The following is a 26,179-nucleotide window of genomic DNA, read 5'->3' as shown; positions in this document are numbered from 1 at the left end:
TGCCTTTATTGGCCTTACTTCTTATTGTAGACAATGGATTCCTCAGTATGCATTTCTAGTAAAGCCACTGATACAGTTAACGACACAGGAGGCAGCCGTATCGACTGTCCTCCCTTGGACATCTGAACATACACTTAGTTTCAACGAGTTAAAGAAAGCTTTATGTCAAGCTCCAGTTCTAGCTACACCGAACTACAGTAAGCCTTTTACACTTTTCGTCACTGAACGCGAAGGTACAGCATTATCTGTTCTCACACAAGACCAAGCAGGACAATACAAGCCCTGTGCTTATTTTTCTAGCACATTAGATCCAGTCGCCCAGGCTTTGCCCGCGTGCCTCAAGTCAGTTGCAGCCACAGCACTAGCTATCAGACAAAGTGATTCCATAGTATTAGGACACTCCCTGACAGTACAAGTTCCACACTCCGTGGAAGTTCTTTTAAATAGAACACAAACACAGCACTTGACAATTGCACGTTTAACGGGTTATGAATTGACACTGTTTCAGCCACACATAGAAATCAGACGCTGCAACGTCCTGAACCCTGCTACACTGTTGCCATCAGCTAGTTCAAATTCTGCCGCACACAATTGTGTGGAAGTAGTCAACATTACGACAAAGCCAAGACAAGACCTGACAGACATTCCGTTACTAGATCCCGACCTGACACTTTATGTGGATGGGTCATGTATGAGAACTAGTACAGGAGATTTAGTTGCCGCGTATGCAGTGACTACTGACACTGAAGTTATTAAGACACACCGCATTGACACTCTGTCCACTCAAGCAGCAGAGCTAGTTGCTCTGACACAAGCCTGTATACACGCCAAGGAAAAGAAAGTTAATATTTACACAGATTCACGCTACGCATTTGGAGTCGTTCACGACTTTGGAGTGCTCTGGCAGGAGAGAGGTTTCATGACTTCTCATGGAACCAAAATTCAGCATGGTTTCCTTATCCAAGCTCTGTTAGATGCAATACATTTACCGACATCCATTGCTATTATGAAATGCAAAGCACATACGAAAGTTACTGACATTATTTCCCAAGGTAATGATCTAGCAGATCGCACAGCCAAGCTTACAGCACAGACTCCAGACATTCAAGTTAATCCGACACAGACACAAACTCCAGATCTGACTACATGTATGGCAGTTAAGGACCCCACCCAGGATGTCATAGATATCCAGTTACATGCTACTCCCGATGAAATCAAGAAATGGTCTGAACAAGGAGGGGTCCAGACAGATCAAGGATGGGTGACGAAGGGAAGAACCACATGGTTTCTCCCCGACTCTATGGTTCAAGTTATCATTAATACCGCACATAGTCCAGCACATTTAGGAGAAAAAGCAATGTTAGACAGTATCCAGAACATTTGGTTCAACAAGCATTTACGAGCTGCAGCCAAGCAGAAAGTCCGTACCTGTATGATATGTTGTCAGTTTAATCCAGGTAAAAGTGTCCCGGTGGAACAAGGGGGATTCCAGCCTCCTGACCACCCTTTTGAGGTCCTCCAGATGGATTATATTCAGATGGAGCGATGTCGAGGTTTCAAGTATGTTCTTGTAGTTGTATGCGCTTTGTCCAGATGGACAGAAGCATATCCAGTCCCAGATTACACAGCCGCGACCACTGCCAAGCAGTTGGTTCGTGAGTTTTTCCCTCGATATGGACTCCCTAGAGTCGTATATTCTGATAACGGTCAGCCATTCTCATCTGAACTCATGAAGCACGTTTCCTTGTTGTTAGGGTACCAGTGGAAGTTCCATTGTGTACGCCATCCTGAAGCAGCTGGTCTGGTCGAGAGACATAATCAGACCCTGAAAATCCGCATCGCCAAAGTCTGTCAAGAAAAAGGTGTGGACTGGCTAGTAGCTCTGCCAGTTGCTCTATTTTACATGCGCATGGTCGCACATTCCAGATCAGGTCTGTCCTCGTATGAGGTCGTTTTCGGCCGCCCCCCTAACATGTGGGGTACTCCTAGACCCCGAAGTATTACTGATGTTTCATGTAATATGCTGACAGATTACCTAGCTTCCTTGATGTCTGCCCTCAACTCATGTCGTTCACAGGTTGCCGCCGCATTTCCAGACAATACCGAGGTGGCCCCGCATGAAATCGTTCCAGGTTCAATGGTCCTCGTACGTAACTTCGACAGATCAAGTCCGCTGGAGCCACGTTGGAAGGAGCCCCGTCAGGTCCTCCTCACCACCCGTACAGCCGTGAAATTGGAAGGACGCCGCGGCTGGGTACACCTTTCGCACGTCAAGAAATTCTACGGATTAAAGCCGGTCTCCAAGAACATTTCCCAGGATTTAAAAACTTGTCAAAACATTGTTCCTAAGGACTGTCCCGCAAATGACATTGACACAACCCCTCCCCTGTTAGAGAAAACTCCGCAGCAGGAGTATAAGCAAAAACTACGGTCTAGTAAAATAAGTCAGCCAGTTTGATTGTATAAGTCCTCCCCTAGGTGAAACGGTTAGACTGTTTCTGACATGTATAAAATAGACCCCCATAGTGAGAGTTAGTCAAAACTCAATCCGATGTATCGTTTTTCTAAGTTTCATATTATTTCTCAGCCTTTTGACTTCCTGCACTAGTTACGCATTTTATCTGTGTGTTCCAGTTCCTCATGTAAATAAGCATTCTAATGTTACAGTAGAGCACACGTTTAGTGATCTGCCTCCTCATGAATATTCATACCGCCTCGCTATGCGTAACAATACTTTTATCCGCATGTTGCATTATTCACACCAGACCAGCAATGCCACTAATTGTTGGGTGTGTGGGCGACTCCCCCCTTTCCAGACGTCAAAGGGAGTTCTGCCACTCTTTCCTTATCCTTTTTCCCCATAATGGTTCGTGTGGAGCATGGTCCACGTTAACGTCATCCTCAACAGATATGTCTTTTCTTAACAGCACATGTTTCCCAGACAAGCATGGTCCCCCCCACAGAACAGGTTTAGATCTAGAAAATGAAGTGTACAATTTAGGTAACTACTCGTCGAATTTTATGGTCCTGAATGTTCAGTCTGATACTACTCCAGACTCACCTGCTATTTCAGTATTACCAGTCAAAGGCGAATTATGTGTTCGTAATTATGGTTCTGTACATGTAGGACATAGTGATTGTACTACTATTGTCAAGTATAGTGACAGTGGGAAATCTATTTTTAAAGCTTCACGTCATTCTTATTTTGTTTGTGGTCAAACTGCATATGTTCGTCTGCCCCTCGATTGGGAGGGAACCTGTTACATTGCCTTCCTACTGCCACCTGTTTTTTTAGCCCCACCTGACTACCATAGGAATTCCCACCTAGTACATACTAGACACAAGAGAAATCTCCCGATTGTCGACTATACTAAACTGCTGCAGAGCAATTCATTGATATTGATAAAGGTGTTTTCCCTTATTTAGGTACAGTTGTAAATAGTAAGCTAATCCGTAGGTTAACAAGAACCCTTGAAGCTGTAGTAGATGAGACTGCCTCCGCTCTAGGTAACTTAACCGAAGAGCAATCCTTTATGAGAATTGTTGTGCTCCAGAATCGTCTCGTCCTTGACGTCATACTGGCCGATAGGGGCGGGGCCTGTAGACTCATCGGATCCAGTTGCTGCATTTTCATTCCAAATAACGCGCCGTCTGTTTATTCAGCTATAACCAGACTTCATAAAATTGCCCATCTGTTACACCAAGATCCAGGCACCTGGACATGGTCCGGTTGGTTCTGGAATATAATTTCCGCCTGGGGATGGAAAGTCTTGTCCTTTCTAGGTATCGCAGTAGCGATCATATTCAGCTGCTGCCTCTGTATACAATGTGGCCCTGCGATTTGCGGCATGTGTGCTACCTCTTGTATTCCTAGTCCCAAGCCCCGTTCTAAATCTCGTTCCAAGACAATTCGAGATGAACAAATGGTACTGTATGAAATGATAGATGGTATCATGAATATTGATGTTTCCTGATGGAAACGTAGTGACAAGGAGGGAATGTGGAAAAGTAAATTTTGTCATGTTCTATGTCCCTACGTGTCATCCATCATATGTTATGTGTGCATGATCAATATGCATATGTTATTCCCCATGTCCGATTCAAGACGCAATAATAGTTGTGTCCACCTCTAGTATGCCAGTTTCCAGTCCTCGTGAATACTACGAATATCAGGCCTATGTAAAGCTACGTTGCCACGTTTCTCAGTGTGCACGTTAATTCATTGAAAGTCCCCGTTTCTAGGCCTCAACAGGGCCCGGACATCAGATTCAGCTCCTGTCTCCTGAACCCTCGCTGAGGAGCGATCCAGCCCCCACCTGTATCCTCGACCTTTCACTTACTTCCTGCCTCGCAGTGCCCGGTGCAGCTTGGCTCTGCCTCTGAGTCTGCCAAGACTATGTTATGATTCCAGCTATCAGTTTAGTCCTCCTTCTCTGCGTTCCCAAGCTACTGAACTGCATCAATAGTTTCCGTCATTGTCTAGCCTATTCGGCCCCATGTTAAGAGAAATACTGTATTTAATGGTCATTTAATATTCTTCATCACGCACTACATGTAGAATAAATGCATGCTCTAGCCTTAGAGTCTGTTAGCTTTTCCCCTCATGACTTCTAGTTTATATCAACATGTTCCCTAAACATTAGATACCAGATAGGGTTTAGGTACATGTCGCTCCGACCCTCCAGACTTTAGTCTCTGCTCCTAGCACAGAGTTCATAGCCCCCAGCTTCTCCTAGTAACACGTCATTGCCAGTTTGCGCGCACCATCAGGTTAGAGGTCCCGGCTCCTTAGGTAGCCCCCTCCAATGTTTCCGCCCATTCATGACATATTCTGTTACATTTGCATCACATGTCTATGTGCACACCCAGTTACACCCTCTTTAAGCCCTTATCTTTCGCGACTGTTTCGTGTCATGCCTCTTGCTCCACCCACTGCTACGCCCATTGCAATGTAATGCTATGTGTTGGCGTTATGTATATATGCTCATGTATTGTTATTAAAAAGTATCCCCAGTCCCGATCCTGTTGGTGAGCCATTCTAGACCCTGACCTCGGCAGCGCTGCCAGGCTTGCCATCCTATTCCGTGCAGGTTGTCCTGTTCCGGTCCTTATGCTGTAATAAACCTGTAAAACTCCTACTACCTCGAATTTTGACTCTTATTTATTGAGCTATCTGTTATTCATTCATTCATTCAAAAAATAGATCCGGTATTATTTATTTATATACCACAAGCTTCACGGGGCTTCACAGCGCTAGAACCGGTGTGCCGGCAGCAGTGCCCCTCACCCACTGGGGGGCTGTTGACACTTGCGAGGGGCTGGCATCAAGGCTCACCGTGAACTTCTCCAGGCATTACCTCTCCAGGGGCCCTGACGCTGTGGTTACCCCCGCCGCCGTGTTGGTAACATCGCCCGGCCGCAGAGGGGAAAACCACAGCTCCCAGCCTGCCTTGGGGGACTGCACCGCCCACTTCCCTTACAGCGCGCCCGGAGGCGCTTAAACTTCCACAGCTTCCTCCGCGTCGCAGACGGCGCCGGGCAAAGCCCGGGCAGAGGGCGGGCAGTCTGTGGCCGTCCGGGGATGGCAAGGGACAGGACGGGCGACCCCCCCCCCCCCACATCTTTCCTGCATAAACATGGGTAAGCGCAAATTGCACAACTCGCAGGACCAGGGAGGTGGCGAGGCTAAGGTGGCTAGAAAATCTGCCTCTATCATCTCCTACCTAACGTCAGCAGTGGGGGTCCTAACTTCCGAAATTGAATCGGCTGAAAGAGAACTGGGTTTTCCGTCCAATGCTGTTCAGAGGGGGGGGAAGGTACAATGTAACCAGTACAACAAGTAAATATTCCGTTGGAGCCAGTTGTAATTGTTAATCGAAAGTCCTCGCCACAGGAAGATCAAGAGGAGAGGCGCGAGATGACTGTTCAAATTGAGTCTAATACTCTCCCTGCAATCCCAACGTCTAACAATGGTGCTTCTAGCAAACTGGGTCATGTCTCGAAAGCGGATTGCAAGAAATCACGGAAAAGGGATCCCAAACCCCCTGTTACAGTGTGACACAACCCTCTTACTTAACAGACTCAATAGTGCGGGACCTGGTTGAAGATATATTAACAACACGGGTGGAACAGGTTCTATCTAACATTGCTAAGGACATTTTCGATACCCTTAATAGTTGCTGACCTACTATCTAAATGTGAACGATCAAATTCATTTTTGGCCCGGCATGAGGTCTCTGTAACGCAAAGGCAATTAGATTCTAACCTCTCCGTTATCCCCATTCCACCTGAGTCTCATGTAACTTCTGTGCAAATTCCAGGGCCCCTTTTAAATCTTGTTCAGCAGGAGAAATATACATCCCCAGACTGAGTCACCACGGCTCCTATGTACTGTCCCAGGGGACTCTGCTTCCCATCTGAACCTTGACAGTCAGCAGAGGCCCCAATGTTGTGATGTGGTTAAGGGCCATATGGACTTTGAGGCTGCTATACCGAAAGGTGGAAAGATTATTCCACAACCTTACATTAATTTACCCCCAGATGCTAGTCCTCTCGTGATCGTTTTAGTTGGCGTCCCACCCTTAGACACAGGAGCGGTAGAATCCTATGGGTCTCTTTTGGATGTTACGAGGAATTGGTGTGACAAACTGTTCGGGGCATGACAATATTTCCAAAAATGTAATTATGGTAAGGCGGGTTGGCTGGATTGGGAAAACTGTTAAAATGATCAAAGGAGATTGTGTTATCGTTAATTTTAATAGCCCCCTTCTAACCTCAAGATTGTTATGGGATGGCACTGCTCTGAAGTGCGTGGAGGGTAACGTTAGAGCAGTGCCCCTGTTTTTTTTTTCTCCCATCGTCCAGCCACTAACTTGCGCCCTCCTGCTACTACTGGCTCATTAAGGTGGCAATCAAGTGTATATGACAACAGGCCCCTGATGAAGAATGGGAGTGATCTAGGTGTCATGCAAATCCACCCGCTCGGAGCCAATGGTTCCGAGGTTAGTTAGCCCTTTTGTCCTATCAAACAGGTTTTCCCCATTATCTGACTTAAACAGCAATGACTGACTGAGGGGTTGTAATGTGAGTCCCGTGCAATGTACTAATCACCTCACTCCTGGATTACTGACAGACCCCTATTATAGGGTATTAATCTAGAACATTGCAGGGCTAAGGGCCAAAAGGGAGGACCAAAATTGGCTTAAACTTATTAAAGGTAATGATGTGATAGCTCTACAGGAGACATGGGAGACACAAAACAATTTCTGGCTGGATGGATACAAATCATACTCCCAGCCAGCACGTCCATCAGTATCAAGTCGAGCTAGGGGAGGTTTGGTGACCCTGATATCCGTGAACTTAAAAGGGATAGTTAGACCATTAGAGACCACCTCCCCAAATTGCTTATTGGTAGAAATCAGTGACCTACCCAGAGGGAAGCTGTTGTGAATACATTTTTATAATTCAAGAGAGGGCGCCAATTATAATGAACACCTCCTTTTTTAGAACAATTCTTTGGAAATTATAAAAAAGAGCAAAACACTTTAATCGACATCATATTGATGGGAGATTTTAATACACATCTTTGCAATTTAAACTGCCAAACTTATGACAAGCACAGTATGTCCACAGTAGCATTTCCACACTTTGAACATAACCAGATGGGGGAGGCTTTAGAGGATTTCTTGGCAGGTGATAATATTTACGAACCTTTTTTTCTTTGAAGAGAGTGAAAGAATAGCAACTTTTAAGTCTAGGGAAAGTAATTCAATAATTAACTAGATCTTTTTGACCCCTACACTATTGGATCGTGTAATCTTTTATAACGCTACAGAGTCCCTGTTCAGTGACCATAACCCGGTCTGTGTGAAATTGAACGCAGGCTTTGCCAGAGTAGATAACCTAAATTCAATAGGGGGAACCTTAAGTCTAGCCACTAGAGATCAAGGCAGACGGTTTAAATGGTCAAAAGTAGTTCCTGAGCCATTTCTGGATGGTCTCTGTGACAAAATGGGAGTAGATTTCCAGAAATGCTTGGCGGGCATCAGTCATCCAGAGGAGACGATTCTAGCATTTGAGGCCATCTGTAAAAAAAGTGGCAACAGAATTAACAGTCCCACTCAAACCTAGAAGAGAAATAACGAATAGGTGGTTTGATACTAAATGCTCAAAAGCTCATCGTAATTTAAAGGCAGCTTTAAAAGTCCATCCTAGGGACAAATTACTCATTGCAACAATCAGAAAGGAATATAAAAACACAATACAAAGCCGTAAAAATGAAATTAAAGGCGCAACATGGGATAGCCTAACATCTGCTGCTGTCCTGAAAGATAGCGCCAAATTTTGGGCAATTGTGAATAGTCCCTTGCTAACTGGGGAAGATAATGGGATACTAGAAATGAACATCACTGAGACAGAGTGGCTGGAACACTTTGAGTCCATTTATGCAAGCAATGATAACTTTAACCCCTTTATACCACCAGCTAATTGTATATCTGCCTCTATGGATCTTTTTCAGGAAGCGGATGTGGAAAAGGCAATATTAGATACTGCTGCAAATAAAGCACCGGGACCAGATGGGGTCCCATCTGATTTATTGAAGGTTGACCCCAAATTATGGGCCTTAGTTTTGACAAACATCTTTAAGTCCACAATAAATCATGGTTTCCCCGCCTCTTGGTCCCGCTCAACCATCATACCAGTTTTTTAAAAAGGGCAACGAGGGGACCCGAGATGTTATAGACCAATTTCACTTATCGACTCCTCCGTAAAAATCCTAGGGAAAGTTTTACTGTCCAAATTAAATGATAGGATCACGGAAAAGGTGTTATTAGCGGAAACACAGTATGGATTCAGATCAGGGAGAAGTACTATGGATCAGTGATTAAACCTGTATCTTTTAGTCAATAAGTATACAGTAGCCAGGAAGGGTTCTATGTATCTCGCCTTTATGGATTTGTCCACAGCTTTTGATCTAGTTAATAGGTCAAGGCTGTGGACAATCCTACTGGACATGGGTATCGACTCTGGCCTGGTGCTTTACATGGCGGATCTACATCAGGATCTTTATGCCAATGTAAGAATGACACAAGAGGGTACTTGTACTAGACTTTTTAAATCTGGGAGAGGGGTGAGACAAGGATGTATCCTTGCCCCTCTCCTTTTTACATTGTACATTAATGCCCTTGAAACAACATTGTCTCCAGCCACATTAGACGTCCCGCGTATAGGTAGCACTGCCATCCCGGTGCTCCTTTACGCGGATGACGCAGTTTTGCTAGCCCGTACTCTCATTGGTCTACAACAGTTACTGAACTCCTTTGGAGATTTTATGTCCTCTTTGGATTTGGTGGTTAACTCCTCCAAATCCCAGGTTATGACTATGGGGCACTATGCTAAGAAGCAAATAGCATTCTTTTGCAAAGGGACTGAATTACAAAGAGTAGTGGCATTTTCATACCTGGGGGTCTTATTTGATAAAAACTGCTCCTGGGCCCCCCAAAAGACCGCGAAAAGGAATGCTCTGACCCATGCTGGTTCTGCCCTGCTTAACCTGACCCATCGCTTAGGGGAAAACCATATGAGGCCATTTTAAAAATATATAAAGCTGCTATGCAGGCTGCTACACAACACGTTTTGTCCCTCTGGGGCTCCAACACCAAGCCCACTCATACGGGGTGGCTGCATAAAATATGGTTTACTTTGGGAATGGAACGCATTCAGGCCACGCTCACACACTCCACGGCTGCTTACCGGAAGGTATGGCTTCCATTACTGTCTCTATTATCCAGGGAATTCAACGAGGTCACGTGTCCTAGATACCTCCCGCATACTGCGACTCACAGAGCACACACATGATTCCCCAAGCTCATCTGGGTGATTGCACCCTCTACTATATGATCACAGCCATGTTAGTTTCAGGGGTCTGACACACTGGGTGGGTTGGGAAAGGGGAGGGGGTTTGGGGGTTAGGGTGGGAATTTTGGTTGGGGTTTTTACTTACGCAATTTCATTACCTCATCACAAGAGACATTTGCAAGCCTGGCATTACACCATTGTTAAATCGAGCACCACCTGCCATCTGTTTGATTTACAGAATCTATGTACCTACCTGCCTCGATGACTTCTCTTGTCTGATCTGCCTCTTACACGCTGTAATGTTTATTGTTACTTTTGAAACCAATAAAACAAACTTAAGAAAAAAATATATATAAAGCAAAATGTATTGCACTAACCACCTACGGTGCTGCTATTTGGGGTTATACCCCTATGATTGAGATACAAAGGGCCGAAAATAAGGTATTTCGGCGTCTTCTCTCGGTCCCTCAATCTACCGCCACTTTTCCAGTACACCAGGAATTAGGTATGGGGTATGTAGAAGATCTGATAAATCTGGCCCCCCGTCTCCAATGGATAAAAATATGTCTCAACCCGGATTTAACTCTAAACCAGCGAATCATGAGGGATTGTATTAGCCTAGATAAGGGTAAAGATATCAAATGGCTTTCCTATGTCAAGTCTGCATTTTTTTAAGCTAGGAAGACCAGAAATCTATGAAAGGCCGGACTCCCATCTTGAAAGGAGATATAAATTGGGTTAAGACGCACTTCATGTCTTTAAGAACACAGGAGCGGGAGGCTGAAGAACAGCTGAAACCTACAGTAAGAGCCCATTTTTTGATTGCTACCCCAGAATCTTTAGAATGATATTTGAAGGTAGTCACTAGACCATTCCACAGATGGTTATTAACAAGGTTCAGGTTTAATCAAATTCCATTTTTATTAGGAATAAACCAGGGTCGAGCACGGACTACCCTGTGACTGTGACAATTGTTCTACCCAGGACACCATTCATTTCATGTTTTTCTGCAAACACTACTCAGTAATAAGGAAAAAATACATCATTCCATTACTTAAGGGTACGGTCTACGTCAAGTTAAACCTGCTCTAATGTTCCTGCAATTGTTGCACAATGCTTGGGTCATTTTTAATATCGGGAGCTACTTGGTGGCAGCAGCAAGACTGAATAAGTTAAGATCCTCAAATAACGTGGAATTATGATGCCCTAGGTCCTAATGTAGATCATTGTATTTGGCTATTGTTTTTTGCACCATCTATTTGCTATGTAAATCATGTGTGGTACTTGGCTTTTATATTTTATGAATGTCATTTATTTTATATTGTATTTACCCATCGATTGAATGTATTTATATTGTATTTTATACTGTCCTTTTATGATTTTAATTAATCGATTAATGTGTATTGAATCGAATCAATCACTGGGCTTCACAGCGCTAGAACCGGTGTGCCGGCTGCAGTGCCCCTCACCCACTGGGCTTCACAGCGCTAGAACCGGTGTGCCGGCAGCAGTGCCCCTCACCCACTGGGCTTCAAAGCGCTAGAACCGGTGTGCCAGCAGCAGTGCCCCTCACCCACTGGGCTTCAAAGCGCTAGAACCGGTGTGCCGGCGGCAGTGCCCCAAACCCAGTGAAGAGGTGAGGTTGGCGGCTGCACCGGGCTTCACAGCGCTAGAACCGGTGTGCCGGCAGCAGTGTCGCTTACCCAGTGAGGAGTTGAGCTGTGCGGCTGCACCGGGCTTCACAGCGCTAGAACCGGTGCCCCGGCAGCAGCGATTCTCGCCCAGTGAGGAGTCGAGCTCTTTACCTCACCGGGCTTCACAGCGCTAGACCCGGTGTGCCGGCAGCAGTGCCCCTCACTCACTGGGCTTCACATCGCTTGAACCGGTGTGTCACCCACTGGGCTTCACAATGCTAGAACCAGTGTGCCAGCAGCAGTGCCCCTTACTCAGTGAGGAGTCGAGCTGTGTGGCTGCACTGGACTTCACAGCACTAGGACCGGTGTGCCGGCAGCAGTGCCCCTCACCCACTGGGCTTCACAGTGCCGGTGTGCCGGTAGCAGATTCCCTTTCCCAGTGAGGAGTCGAGCTGTGCGGCTGCACCAGGCTTCATGGCTCTAGAACGGGTGTGCCGGTAGCAGAGCCCCTCATCCAGAGAGGATTCGAGCTCTGCTGCTGTGCTGGATGAGTGCACAGGGCTTCACAGCGCTAGAACCGGTGTTCCGGCGGCAGTGCCCCTCGTCCAGTGAAGTTTAGGTCTGCGGCTGCACCTGGCTTCACGTGGAGACGTCAAGAGTCGTTCATGGGGCAGCAAGAGGACAGACACTTGGGGCATGTTTTCACAATCTTATTTTAAACTCTCCGCTGTGATCGGTGCCATTTTAAGATATACCTCGGCGTAGAGTGAGTGTGAAACCTGCCCATACTCCGCTCCAGTCACTTTATCACCTTTCCTGCTCGCTTACAAAACTAGTTCAGCAAATTAACTCTGGCGCCCAAATGAATTCAAAGAGTTTTTTGGGTCTCGCCTACGCAGCGCCCATGTGCTGATAGGTAAAAAGACCTTTTCCGATCGATTTGGCTTTTCTGCCAAAAACGTGCACGCGTTCCATTGCCATCAATTGCAACATGTGCACATGAGGCAATCTACTTGCAGGAACGCGCGCCGCCATATGGCAGCAATTATCGCTCCCGCAAATGCAGGCCCCCCACTTCCCCCCTGCTGCCGCGCCGCCTCCTGCTGTCCCACAAGCTTTTGTTTTTTTGCTGTAAGTTCCCCCAGGGCACAAGCAGGCATCCACTTCTGTTTTTTTGGTGCAATCAGCTGTCCTGACAGAAGTGGATGCCTGCTTGTGCCCCGGGGAGAACTGCAGGACTGCTCATCGGCATCGAGTCTCTTGTTCTTATTGTGCTGCTTCTAGACCCTTGTTTCTCCCCTTCAAGTTGTTTCCAGCCCTTTTCTTCTCCTCGTTATGCTGTTTCCAGCGCCTTGTTTCTCCTTGTCGTGCAGTTTCCAGCTCCTCGTTTCTCCCCATCGTGATGTTTCTAGCGCATGGTTTCTCCGAATCATGGTGTTTTCAGCACCTTGTTCCCCCGCAAAATGCTGTCTCCAGTTCTGTGCTTCTAAACGTGGCGCTGCCAGCTCCTAGCTTCTCCCCTTCGTGCAAATTACATCGCTTGTATCATCTGAAGCGCTGCCCGGTAGCAGGAACTCCTCTTATGATGTAAGAAGCCCCCCTGCTTCCAGACTGTAGCAAAAACAAGGAACAGCACGATGGGAAATTAATATTGAGAATCGTACCTGGCCCTGGTAAGATGGAAGGGCGCACCTGGTGATGGAGTTAGAAGGCACGCCCCCGTCCTAGGTGCAGCTCCAGTAGGAAATGGCTGAACAATCACACCATGTTGTGAGACAAGTAAACCGCGAACCAGCAGAACCCACAAACCAACAATCGGGTGTGCACTTTCACATGCACTCAAACTGATGCTATCTTTCGGGTTTGTTTACGGTCTATGATTTTGTAGGTGCCAATGAATGTCCTTCCCCAAGTTCCCACTGTAGTAAGATGGAATCTGACTATATGGTTACACCAACTTTTTTCCTGGTGTTTTGCTGGTTTTCGACTTAGTTGGCCTGGGACCTTGCTATTCAGTGCCCCAGACTATCTGCTTTCTCTATAAAATGGACTCCATGTACTTTAGGTACATACCAGATTGGTTACTGGGTCACCCTTGTGAGCCCCCGTATAATGCACCATAGGTACCCAGGGCATAGGTGCACCCTAGGCCTACCAGGGGCTGCAGCATGTATTGTGCCACCCCTGGTTTGCCTTTACACCACCTTACCCAGGCTGTGTGAACAGACCTGTGGAGTCAGTTTGAATCACCCCTTACTTAGATATAGTATACCTATATCTACCTTTACATATAGACACATATACACTAGTAAGCCACTCCTATGGTAGGCCTCGACAATCCTGGAGGCAGAGTGCTTGGTTTTATGTGAGAGGGTGCCCTAGCATGAGCTGAGCCCCTCTGCAGCTTTCGGAAGCATCTCCTTATAGCTGTTCAATGATATAGCCATACCATATACTCTTAAGTGCATTATCATCCTTGCGATTAATGCTAACTTTGGTTTGGGTTTATCAAAAAGTGTTGTGTAAGGTGTCAAACACTCTGGAATACTACCCCCATCCCCTCCCCCCCCGGCCAATTCTGGCGGCGGGGGTAGCATTCCACCCTTCTAGAGGGAAAAGACGTGTATGTTACTGCTTTACCCGGTTAAAGTTAAACAGAGCCTCAGCCTCGCAGAAATGGATGCTGCTGCCACAGACTTGAGTCTAACCTCCTGTTGCTGGGGTAAACTCCAGCAAGGGCGGCCTGGACAATAGGTTTCCTCCCCAGACAAGGGTTTTGTGTATTGGGGGAAGGGAGGGCTGCATTCAGTGAATGCATCTAGACACTTCCTGGGGCACACAAGGTGCTCCATGCATAGCCCGGTTCAAACCAGTTGTTGGGGCACTCCAGCCCCAGCTCTGGTGCGAAACTGCACAAAGGAAAAGGGGTGTAACCACCCCCTTCTCAGGTCCACCCATAGGAGGTACCTATTCAGGTAATCCAGCCCCCGTCCTTAGAATAAGTATAGGAGCTGTGTCCCCAGGACTTCAGATTATCCTGGAACGAAACTTTGATACAGAACTCTTGGACCTTCGACATTCTATTCTGACTAGAAGTTGGTGCCTGTTTGAACAGGGTGGTCACTCCTTGACCACAAGGGAGATCGCTTCCAACAGCAACTTTGCCGGTCTGCAGTTTCAAGGCTCCCGCCGGACCCCAAAGACTGCGACTCAAGAGCTGGACTTCCAGACTTCTCTGACCCCGACCCACATCAAAGCTGAGACCAGAGGCAGACACGAGAGACGTGGGACCGGACATCTTGGACATCCTGCATTTTGCTACCTGCACTCTCCTTTTCTGAAACCTCAGTAAGTTGTGCATTGGGGTACGAGAAGCCCCAGCCCCGAGCATCATTTGGCCCGAAGCCCAGGCCCCCACACTCCACAAGTGTCCCGTGGGCCCTACCTTTACATTTGTGCTCGACGCGTCTTCCATGTTCCTTGTCCGTTGGCTAATGAGCCCCCCTGAAGACGCCATCTTGTATCTAATTTGCGATCCTGGTTGCTCCAGGCTTGCCCCAGCTTCCCTGCAAAGGAGAAGCGCCACAGACCTTGCTGATCTGCAACAGAGCCAATCTGGACGTCCTGCGTGGGTTGCGGTTGTAAAGGCCTGTTGGGTCCAATCCGGATACTGATGCTGCAGTCATCTAGATCCATTGTGGGACAGTTCGAATCCAGCTCCTGGTCATGGTCTATGCCTCCTGGACCTCGTGGCTGAAGAGACAAACTCACCTTCACCTTAAAGCACCCGACATCGCCTGGTTCCTTCCTGGTCACTGGCTAGTGACCCAGACTCTGTCCCCTCTGCTTTCAGGTTCTTCACATCTCCAATCCACCCTTGGATCCACCCGGACACTTTTCCTCTGGTCGCCTGCAGCACTTCTTTGCAGCTCTCCAAAGAAAACGACGACGAAACCCGACATCAAAAGACACCTATGTACCCGGCTTCCGTGGGTTCTGTCCTAGTCCATCCGGAAGTTTCCTTAATTTGTAACTTTCACGAACTCCATAGAAAATCAATGGGAGTCTGCACCTGTGTTTAGACACTGCACGCGACTCCCGTGGGTCTCCTACTTCTTAACCTTTGGTTGCTTAGTGTAGCCCCAGCGATTCTACAGGCCCTAGGCTTGCTTTCTAACTCTCACGTGGTACTTATACCACTTTCTTAGTATATGGTTCGTGACGCCCCTTGGGCATAATGTATACTGTGCAACTTATTGTATATTAACTGTGTGACTTGTATTGTATTTTTACCTCTGACCTCATAAAGAGTGCAGAGGGGTTTTGTTAAGATTAAATACGTATATATTTGATATATACCTTGTGTGGTGTCCTTTCATTTGGTATTAAATGGATTATATATGGTAAAACAACTTGCTTAATTCGTCTACTGAAGTCTTAGCCTATGACTGCTGGTTCAAGCTACCACTAGAATAGCTTTCTATAAGGTTGACTTTAAAACCACCATCAGTAAGGGTCGTTTAGACTGGTGCAAGGTGCCCACTAGAACTAGTGGACATCATATGCCAGACTAACTTCTCACACCCACTACTGGGCTCTCCCCAACTGAGTAAATAATTTGTTTTCCATCTCCTGCTCCCAGCCTGGTAAACATCCTTGACACCGTGATCCGGTTATCTGGACAGTGGTCTGACTGCTGGGCCTTGATCAAGGTGATTAAACAATGACTTGAAAGACCAGGCTTTGATCAAGGCAATTGAACAATGACCTGAAAGACTAAGCCTTGATCAAAGCAGAGTGAACAATGATTTGTGTACCAAGCCTTGACCAGGTCACCATCACCAAACATAGTCTGGATCTGGTTATCAACTGCAAACACTGCCCTGATTAAACAATGAACTAACAGTAAAAAGACTGGGATGAAAATGTATAAAAGGCTTGTAAGCTGCAGAGTGAAGCAGCAGCCTCTTCTGTCTTGTCTCGGACTAGCTTGGGACTCTGTTCCATAGCCCGGGCTATTGAATAAATGTGGGTTCCTCCTGCAGACAAAGGCTCCTGTGTCTCCTTTTACTGAGTATGGAAGACTTGGGTGTTACCCCCGTCGCCGAGACCTAGTAAGTGGGTTTTACCGGTTCTTCACTTTATTGACAATATAAAGGATGTCAGATGCATGTTAACCTGTTAATGCTGATTTATTCAATATTAGATTTAATTAGGACAATATATTTTGACTGGTCTATCTGTGGCGCCTATCTTCTTTGGCACCACGCCTAATACAAAAATGGGGTAAGTGACACTTGCCCGAATAAACAAAACTACTATTCAATAACTTCTGATGTGCATCTAAAAAGAAGTGATTATTGTTCTCCACAGTTATGCAATAGTCGACCCAAATGCCTCTTTACCTCATGGACCCGAACAAACCGGTTGCAAATTGCTATTGGACATTTTATTCCTGTTTCTGTTCAAGATGAATACTTAAGACAAATTTTCAAATACGTAATTATTTACATTAAATATAATTTCGGACACAAAATACTGCAGTTGTGTGTTTTTGTTTTTCGAATTTGTGTTTCAGTTTATCTATTCTCAAACTTCCTGCTCCTAAGTGTGAAAAAGTGGTCAGTGTCCACTTTTCGAGCTGAAAAGTAAAGTGATATCAGCGGGGATGGTGGACCATAACCCCTCGTTATCTTTTAAGCAGAGACAAGTGCCCGTGTGCCTGCCACGCAGCGCTTCAGCGGCCATACTGATGGAATAACCCTAAAATATTACACGCAGAGCTAAGGGTAATTCTCTAGTAATTTGAGAAGTAGGCCCAAGACAAACACCGCCTCAGCCCTCGCCCCTTCTTTCGTTAGACGGCGAATCACCCAGGGCCCAAACCCAATGCTCACTCGCTGCCCAATCCTGAAATATAAACACGGCCCCTAGGACCTCTGTGAACCCCAGCAGTGAGGGAGGGGCACAGAGCCCTCGCCTGCCCTGGCAGTGGAATTAAGATGCATTCACGAGCAGGGCAGCAGATGTACAGCCTGCGAGAGAAGCGCAGATGGATGGACGGACAGACTGACACGTGTGTGTATAGAAAGATTCTCATACCACTCTCCAAACTCGCATGTTATGTACACAATGCCGAATGATTGTCATAGCAGTGCTAGGACAGGGACACAAAGGGTACTTCAAACCTTTGGTTTTGTACCTAAAGAAAAGGGGTGACACTTATTGGACGTCGTAGACATTCCGCGTTTACAGAGACGAGCCTGGCATGGATTATACTTCTAATCTGGTACCCAAAACCAAGGTTCCCCTCACAATCTACAGCGCCAGAGCTTGTTGGGTGAATAAATACGGCCAGCCGGCTCCTGGTCAATGAGGCCAGAAAAGAAGGGGCGGTGGGGGAGATTGAGGGGTTGAAGAGCAGAAGGCACAAAGCATACGACTGCGCCCCACAGAGGGCGAGCTAAGCGAACTCTCCCTAAACTGTGGCCTTTGAAGCCGCCAGTCCCGGCTGCCCCACTCGGTAAACTGTGTGAGTTTGGGACGCGCTCTTAAAAGACCCTGGCTCCGTTCCCTCGTGCGTGCGTGGAAAGTGGGGACATGAAAACAGACACGAGCCCCTCACTAGACTGTATACAATCTCCTTCACAGCTGCTGATCCCGGGAACCTTCGGACACACGGACACGACCTGATGGCCAGATGCTGGCGTCCCCTCCCCTTCACTCGAGGGTCCCTGCTTCATCCGAGGCCCGCTGTGAACCCACGCGAGCTCGAGCTGCGCGCTCCCGAGCCCGGATCAAGTACACACAGCACATTTACAAGGCAAATATTCCCCCGGTTACTTTCGTTATTTGGCAAAATATCAAAATAAAACGCCAATGGGCCAGTCGCAGACCTGACACTGGGACACGGAGAAGAGGTTGACGGGTGGGCTCAGGCTGGGGTTTTGGGGGTGACAAACATTCGCCACGAAACACGCATTGGCATAACTAATAGGTCTCACCTTTGGGACCTTACAAGTATTTAGTCATCCAGCGCCATTCCCTAGTGCAACCACATCAACTGTTGCATGACTAAACACTTAGAAGGTCCCAAAGGAGACCTGTTGGCTATGCCAATGCTTGTTTTAAGTTGACACGTGACGTGACCTGTGATGAATAAATAAATACATATGCGTAACTAGCGCTCCTAAGCCCTGGCATGCCTGGAGCCGGGACACTTGACCTCTGACCCGCTGGACCAGTTCCCCTGATACCCAACCCTGCCTCTGGGAGCCCCAGCCCCCGGGGGGGCGGGGCCGGGCCTCTGTCCGATCACAGTGGACTGGTGCAGATGTGGAACTGAGGCCAGCGCGGCCTCCCGAGGGGCAACCTGTGTGCTCCTGGGCGCACTCTTGAACCTCTGCCCCTGCAGCCTCGGTAACGCTGGGAGCATTAACAACTGTGTTGACGCTGCTACTGAGAGTCTGATTAGAAACCGAGCAGGTTTCACTTGGGGAAGGGTTTGTTGTCCAGCCTGGTTTGTTGACCACAATGCTCCATTGCGATCAAGGTGTGGCCGCTGCAGCAGCGCGAGGACACGTAGCGCGGTTTGATCCTGGACACATCGTAGAAGGCGAGCACCGGCCCCTCCAGAGCGGACCCCGTGCCAGCCACAGGCGGCGCATTAGAAGCCGCTGCAGTCTGTCCATCCTCTCAGGCAGCGCCTCTTTGTGCCTGTGCCCCCGCCCAGGTGCCGCCCTCACCTGTGGGCGGCGCTAGGGCCGCGGCAGAGGGCGTGTCCCAGGTCCAGCACACCGAGGCATCTCCAGTGAGGCTGGCACTGCACCCGGCTCACCATGGGGAGTGGCAGCAGCAGGCACGGCGCGGGCACAGGTGAGGGGACGAGGGCTCAGACCGGTGGGTGGGGTGGAGACTGGCACTCATCTGTACAGGTGGAGGGGAGGCTGCAGACTGGCTGTCACTCACCTGTACAGGTGGAGGGGAGGCTGGAGGCTGGCTGTCACTCACCTGTACAGGTGGAGGGGAGGCTGGAGGCTGGCTGTCACTCACCTGTACAGGTGGAGGGGAGATTGGAGGCTGGCTGTCACTCACCTGTACAGGTGGAGGGGAGGCTGGAGGCTGGCTGTCACTCACCTGTACAGGTGGAGGGGAGGCTGGAGGCTGGCTGTCACTCACCTGTACAGGTGGAGGGGAGGCTGCAGACTGGCGGTCACTCACCTGTACAGGTGGAGGGGAGGCTGGAGGCTGGCTGTCACTCACCTGTACAGGTGGAGGGGAGGCTGGAGGCTGGCTGTCACTCACCTGTACAGGTGGAGGGGAGATTGGAGGCTGGCTGTCACTCACCTGTACAGGTGGAGGGGAGGCTGGAGGCTGGCTGTCACTCACCTGTACAGGTGGAGGGGAGGCTGGAGGCTGGCTGTCACTCACCTGTACAGGTGGAGGGGAGACTGGAGGCTGGCTGTCACTCACCTGTACAGGTGGAGGGGAGACTGGAGGCTGGCTGTCACTCACCTGTACAGGTGGAGGGGAGACTGCAGACTGGCTGTCACTCATCTCTACAGATGGAGGGGAGAGGCTGAAGACTGGCTGTCACTGAGCTGTGGAGGAGAGTTGCTGAAGACTGGCTGTCACTCACCTGCACAGGTGGAGGGGAGAGGCTGGCTGTCACTGAGCTGTACAGGTGGAGGGGAGGGGCTGCAGACTGGCTGTCACTGAGCTGTACAGGTGTAGGGGAGAGGCTGCAGACTGACTGTCACTGACCTGTACAGGTGGAGAGGAGGCTGGAGACTGGCACTCACCTGTACAGGTGGAGGGGAGAGGCTGGCTGTCACTGACGTGTACAGTTGGAGATGAGGGGCTGCAGACTGGCTGTCACTCACCTGTACAGGTGGAGGGGAGAGGCTGGCTGTCACTCACCTGTACAGGTGGAGGGGAGGCTGGAGGCTGGCTGTCACTCACCTGTACAGGTGGAGGGGAGACTGCAGACTGGCTGTCACTGATCTCTACAGGTGGAGGGGAGAGGCTGCAGACTGGCTGTCACTGAGCTGTGGAGGAGAGAGGCTGGAGACTGGCTGTCACTCACCTGTACAGGTGGAGGGGAGAGGCTGGCTGTCACTGAGCTGTACAGGTGGAGGGGAGAGGCTGGAGACTGACTGTCACTGACCTGTACAGGTGGAGAGGAGGCTGGAGACTGGCTGTCTCTGACCTGTACAGGTGGAGAGGAGGCTGGAGACTGGCACTCACCTGTACAGGTGGAGGGGAGAGGCTGGCTGTCACTGACGTGTACAGTTGGAGATGAGGGGCTGCAGACTGGCTGTCACTCACCTGTACAGGTGGAGGGGAGAGGCTGGCTGTCACTCACCTGTACAGGTGGAGGGGAGGCTGGAGGCTGGCTGTCACTCACCTGTACAGGTGGAGGGGAGACTGCAGACTGGCTGTCACTGATCTCTACAGGTGGAGGGGAGAGGCTGCAGACTGGCTGTCACTGAGCTGTACAGGTGTAAGGGAGAGGCAGGAGACTGGCTGTCACTCACCTGTACAGGTGGAGGGGAGAGGCTGGCTGTCACTGAGCTGTACAGGTGGAGGGGAGAGGCTGGAGACTGACTGTCACTGACCTGTACAGGTGGAGAGGAGGCTGGAGAGGAGGCTGGAGACTGGCTGTCACTGAGCAGTACAGGTGGAGAGGAGGCTGGAGACTGGCTGTCTCTGAGCTGTACAGGTGGATGGGAAAGGCTGCAGACTGACTGTCACTGACCTGTACAGGTGGAGAGGAGGCTGGAGGCTGGCTGTCACTGAGCTGTACAGGTGGAGGGGAGAGGCTGCAGACTGGCTGTCACTGAGCTGTACAGGTGGAGAGGAGGCTGGAGACTGGCTGTCTCTGAGCTGTACAGGTGGAGGGGAGAGGCTGGCTGTCACTTAGATGTACAGGTGGAGGGGAGAGGCTGGCTGTCACTGAGCTGTACAGGTGGAGATAAGGCTGGAGACTGGCTGTCACTGAGCTGTACAGATGGAGGGGAGAGGCTGGCTGTCACTGAGCTGTACAGGTGGAGGGGAGAGGCTGCAGACTGGCTGTCACTGAGCTGTACAGGTGGAGGGGAGAGGCTGTCACTGAGCTGTACGGGTGGAGCTGAGGCTGCAGACTGGCTGTCACTGAGCTGTACAGGTGGAGGGGAGGGGCTGCAGACTGGCTGTCACTGAGCTGTACAGGTGAAGGGGAGAGGCTGCAGACTGGCTGTCACTGAGCTGTACAGGTGGAGGGGAGAGGCTGGCTGTCACTGAGCTGTACGGGTGGAGCTGAGGCTGCAGACTGGCTGTCGCTGAGCTGTACAGGTGGAGGGGAGAGGCTGGCTGTCACTGAGCTGTACAGGTGGAGGAGAGAGGCAGCAGACTGGCTGTCACTGAGCTGTACAGGTGGAGGGGAGAGGCTGCAGACTGGCTGTCACTCACCTGTACAGGTGGAGGAGAGAGGCTGCAGACTGGCTGTCACTCACCTGTACAGGTGGAGGAGAGAGGCTGGCTGTCACTGAGCTGTACAGGTGGAGGGGAGAGGCTGGAGACTGGCTGTCCCTCACCTGTACAGGTGGAGGGGAGATGATGCAGACTGACTGTCACTGACCTGTACAGGTGGAGAGGAGGCTGGAGACTGGCTGTCACTGACCTGTACAGGTGGAGAGGAGGCTGCAGACTGGCTGTCACTGACCTGTACAGGTGGAGATGAGACCGGAGACTGGCTGTCACTGACCTGTACAGGTGGAGAGGAGGCTGGAGACTGGCTGTCACTGAGCTGTACAGGTGGAGGGGAGAGGCTGGAGACTGGCTGTCACTGAGCTGTACAGGTGGAGAGGAGGCTGGAGACTGGCTGTCACTGAGCTGTACAGGTGGAGGGGAGAGGCTGGCTGTCACTGAGATGTACAGGTGGAGGGGAGAGGCAGCAGACTGGCTGTCACTGTGCTGTACAGGTGGAGGGGAGAGGCTGCAGACTGGCTGTCACTGAGCTGTACAGGTGGAGGGGAGAGGCTGGCTGTCACTGAGCTGTACGGGTGGAGCTGAGGCTGCAGACTGGCTGTCGCTGAGCTGTACAGGTGGAGGGGAGAGGCTGGCTGTCACTGAGCTGTACAGGTGGAGGAGAGAGGCAGCAGACTGGCTGTCACTGAGCTGTACAGGTGGAGGGGAGAGGCTGCAGACTGGCTGTCACTCACCTGTACAGGTGGAGGAGAGAGGCTGCAGACTGGCTGTCACTCACCTGTACAGGTGGAGGAGAGATGCTGCAGAATGGCTGTCACTCACCTGTACAGGTGGAGGAGAGAGGCTGCAGACTGGCTGTCACTCACCTGTACAGGTGGAGGAGAGAGGCTGCAGACTGGCTGTCACTCACCTGTACAGGTGGAGGGGAGAGGCTGCAGACTGGCTGTCACTCACCTGTACAGGTGGAGGGGAGAGGCTGCAGACTGGCTGTCACTGAGCTGTACAGGTGGAGGGGAGAGGCTGCAGACTGTCACTCATGTTATGTTATGTTAATTGATTTGTAAAGCGCATCTGTTACCCGAGGGTGTCCTGGCGCTATCTGCTGTCCCTAAGGAGAAGTAGGGTGCACAATCATAGACATATATCTAGAATAACCAGGTTTTAAGCATTTTTCTGAACGGGAGTAGTTCGGTACAGCATCTGATGAACGGGGAGCTGGTTCCAAAGTTTTGCTGCCCCAACCATAAATCTCTTACCCCCCCGCCGAGCCTTCTTCACCAGTGGCACTCTTACCAATCTTTGCCCTGATGAACGCAAAGATCTAGATGGTGATTACCATTGCAAGTGATCTTGGCGATAGAGTGGACCCTGCTTCTGAAGAGATTTAAAGACATGGCATAAAGCTTTAAAATGTATCCATTGTCTTACCGGCAACCAGTGCAGTCTACGAATTTCGCTAGAGATGGGGGAGAATTTGGGTATGCCAGAAATCAGCCTGGCAGCTGTGTTCTGCAGCAACTGTAACCTCTGCAACAACCTCTCTTGGATGTTTAAATAGAGGCTGTTGCAGTAATCAAGTCTTGACATGACAAGTGCAGTAACCACCGTCTGCCGACTCTACTTGGGCACAAGGGGGAGAATTTTCTTAGTGGTTCTAATAGTAAACATCGTGGAAGATACCACCACATTTATTTGTTTTCTCATATCCAATCTGTCATCTAGATGGAATCCCAGGTTCTTCACCTGTGGGGATGGAACCGGTAGAGGACCCAGGGAGTTTGGCCAGCATTTTGGTGTCCAGATACTGATGTCATTACCAAAGAGGATGACCTCAGTTTTGTCTGAATTTAATTTTAGACAATTGCTGGTCATCCATAGTCCAACTGCTTCCATACAATCCTGTAACTTGTGGCTAACTGCTCCTTCTAATCCAGGGAGGAGGGATACCACTATCTGCGTATCGTCCGCATAAGATGTAAGCTGGAACCCGTAAGATCTTATCAATGGGGCCAGGGACGATACGTACACATTAAATAAGGTTGGACTTGGTGATGATCCCTGAGCGACCCCACAAGGCAGTTGGAATGGAGTTGAACAGAACTCTCCGAGGGCTACTATCTGATTCCGCTCAGACAGGAAAGATTTTAGAACCTTCCAGGCAGCGTTCTTTACTCCGCAGGCTGACAAACGGTCCATCAACAATGAGTGATGGACCGTGTCAAACGCTGCGGAGAGATCAAGCATGATCATTGCTGCTTTACCCCCCTGATCTAACGTTTTCCTAATCTCATCAGTTGATTTAAGGAGAGCCGTTTCTGTACTATGACCCTCCCGGACGCCATATTGCGTACAGTCAAGCACCTCCGCCTCATATAGGTAGCTACTCCGATATTTGTTTATCCATTTTTTCCAGCATTTTGGCTGGAAAGGGTAGCCGAGAGATGGGCCTGAAGTTACGAACATCTGTGGGGTCCAAGTTAGGTTTCTTTAGCAGAGGGATCAAGGAAGCCATCTTCCAGTGTGCTAGGAAGCTGCCCTCCTCCAATACCCTGTTAAAAAGGGGCGTCCGCATTGACTTAACCACCTGAGAAGTCATTTTAGCAATTTTGACAGGGCAGGGGTCATAAGGAGACCCAGATTTCACTTTATGCAGAAGCGCAACAGTGTCCGTGTCGCTCAGCAGGGGAAATTGCACTAAAGCGTATTGTGTTTGCGGGGTTAGGATTAGGTCCGCACCTGAATCACAAGACAGATTATTGTTAGCATTATTAAAAATTGAAAAAATGTCTTCCACTTTATCTAAGAAGTATTTAGCAATTTTATCAGAGTTCCTGACTCTCTAATACTTTAGGTGGATGAGGATTGGCCAATTGACAGACAATTTAAAAAAGTTCCTTTGAGTTTTCTGCTAACTTAATTTGAGGCGCAAAGTATTCTTGCTTAGATGTCACCAGCAGTTGCTTATATGCCCGTAGGCAATCTTTATATTTAGTTTTCTCCTCTTATAACTCTTCCTTCATTCTCTGAGTGTTTACATAGACATTTCTGCGCTTTTAAATTGGGAGTATTCCAAGGGGCAGAAGGATGAGTCCTTTTACCGCCAAAACGTTTCTTAGGGGCGAGCTTGTTGCAGGCTTTGATCCACTCATCAAAACTAGCAATAGCTACATCCACCTCACCAGACAAGGATGGTAGGGAAGATTCCAGTATGTCTGATAGTTCTTTAGCTTCAATCTTATTCCATGCGCGTGAGTAGGTAATTTTTGTTGCTGATTTTGCGTTATTTTGATTCACCACAGGGGCTATCTCAAATAGAATGGCTGAGTGATCCGACCATACTACCGGATATATATTCATCACCAATAGCTGTGGGTTGTTTGAAAAAATCCCATCCAGCGTATGACCAGCTGTGTGGGTGGCTCCTTTAACTATTTGTGGGAGATCGAGTCCGTTCATGAGATCCAGTAACTCCTTTGTGTCTGGGTCTCCAAGATCTTCCAGGTGGAAATTGAAGTCACCCAGAATGGAGAATGATCTGTCACTTATACCTTCCTCCATCAAATTGCATACTAGGTCAAAGAAGGATTTCCTCGGTCCTGGTGGCCGGTATAATAAAACTCCCCTGAAACTCTCCTGTATGAGAGGGAGAGAGCTCAAGGCTTCACAACCCCCCTTGGTGATTGTTTTAAACGTCATTTTGATAGTCATGATACATTACTGCCAACCCCCCTCCTTTCTTACCCTGCCTGTTGACTGTATGGCATAAAAAGCCAGGAGGTGAAGCCTTAACTATATCCGGGCCGGATACATCATCCGTCCAGGCTTCAGTAATAAATGCCACTTTAACCCCTAGGTCTTCAATCAGGGTGGCGCATTCTGTAGTATGTTTGACCATAGATCGCGCATTGATGAGGATCCGTCTCATATTCTGTGTGGAGTTCATTTTCCGACCACCTGTTTCCTTCCTTGTTACATTCCCAACCTTACTAAGCATGGGTCTTGGTAGGCTAGTATTACAATGTTTGCAGTACGTAGGGTTGTCTATCCAGTTTTCATATAACGAGAGGCAAGGACACTCTGAGCTTCTGTCCACTCTATTCAGCCCTAGAAGCTCACTTTTTGTATAGACAATAGTAGATAGGGAATCTGGGTTACAAATGGCAGGGGTAGTGGCCCCAGGCGCGGTCGAGGTGCGGACGAGTGCAGACGAGCTTGCCTTT

General features: G+C 49.0%; 1 protein-coding gene across 3 annotated transcripts in view; it reads left to right on the top strand.

Annotated features, from left to right (window-relative positions):
- The window catches only part of LOC144817687 (long-chain-fatty-acid--CoA ligase ACSBG2-like), a 1,080,196-nt gene that overhangs the window by 505,787 nt on the left and 548,230 nt on the right, over positions 1 to 26,179 (top strand). The window contains exon 1 of one of the 3 annotated variants that reach the window (XM_078674433.1): positions 19,288 to 19,367. The exons of the other annotated variants lie outside the window; for them this stretch is intronic. Within the exon in view, the coding sequence (XP_078530559.1) occupies positions 19,331 to 19,367 (37 nt within the window). The 5' untranslated portion in view covers positions 19,288 to 19,330. Of the gene's footprint in view, positions 1 to 19,287; positions 19,368 to 26,179 lie in introns of those variants that run through there. 3 annotated transcript variants of the gene reach the window in all.

This window comes from Lissotriton helveticus, chromosome 2_1 (genome assembly GCF_964261635.1).
Source record: "Lissotriton helveticus chromosome 2_1, aLisHel1.1, whole genome shotgun sequence".
Taxonomy (NCBI): domain Eukaryota; kingdom Metazoa; phylum Chordata; class Amphibia; order Caudata; family Salamandridae; genus Lissotriton; species Lissotriton helveticus.
This window is presented reverse-complemented; position numbering and strand designations above follow the sequence as displayed.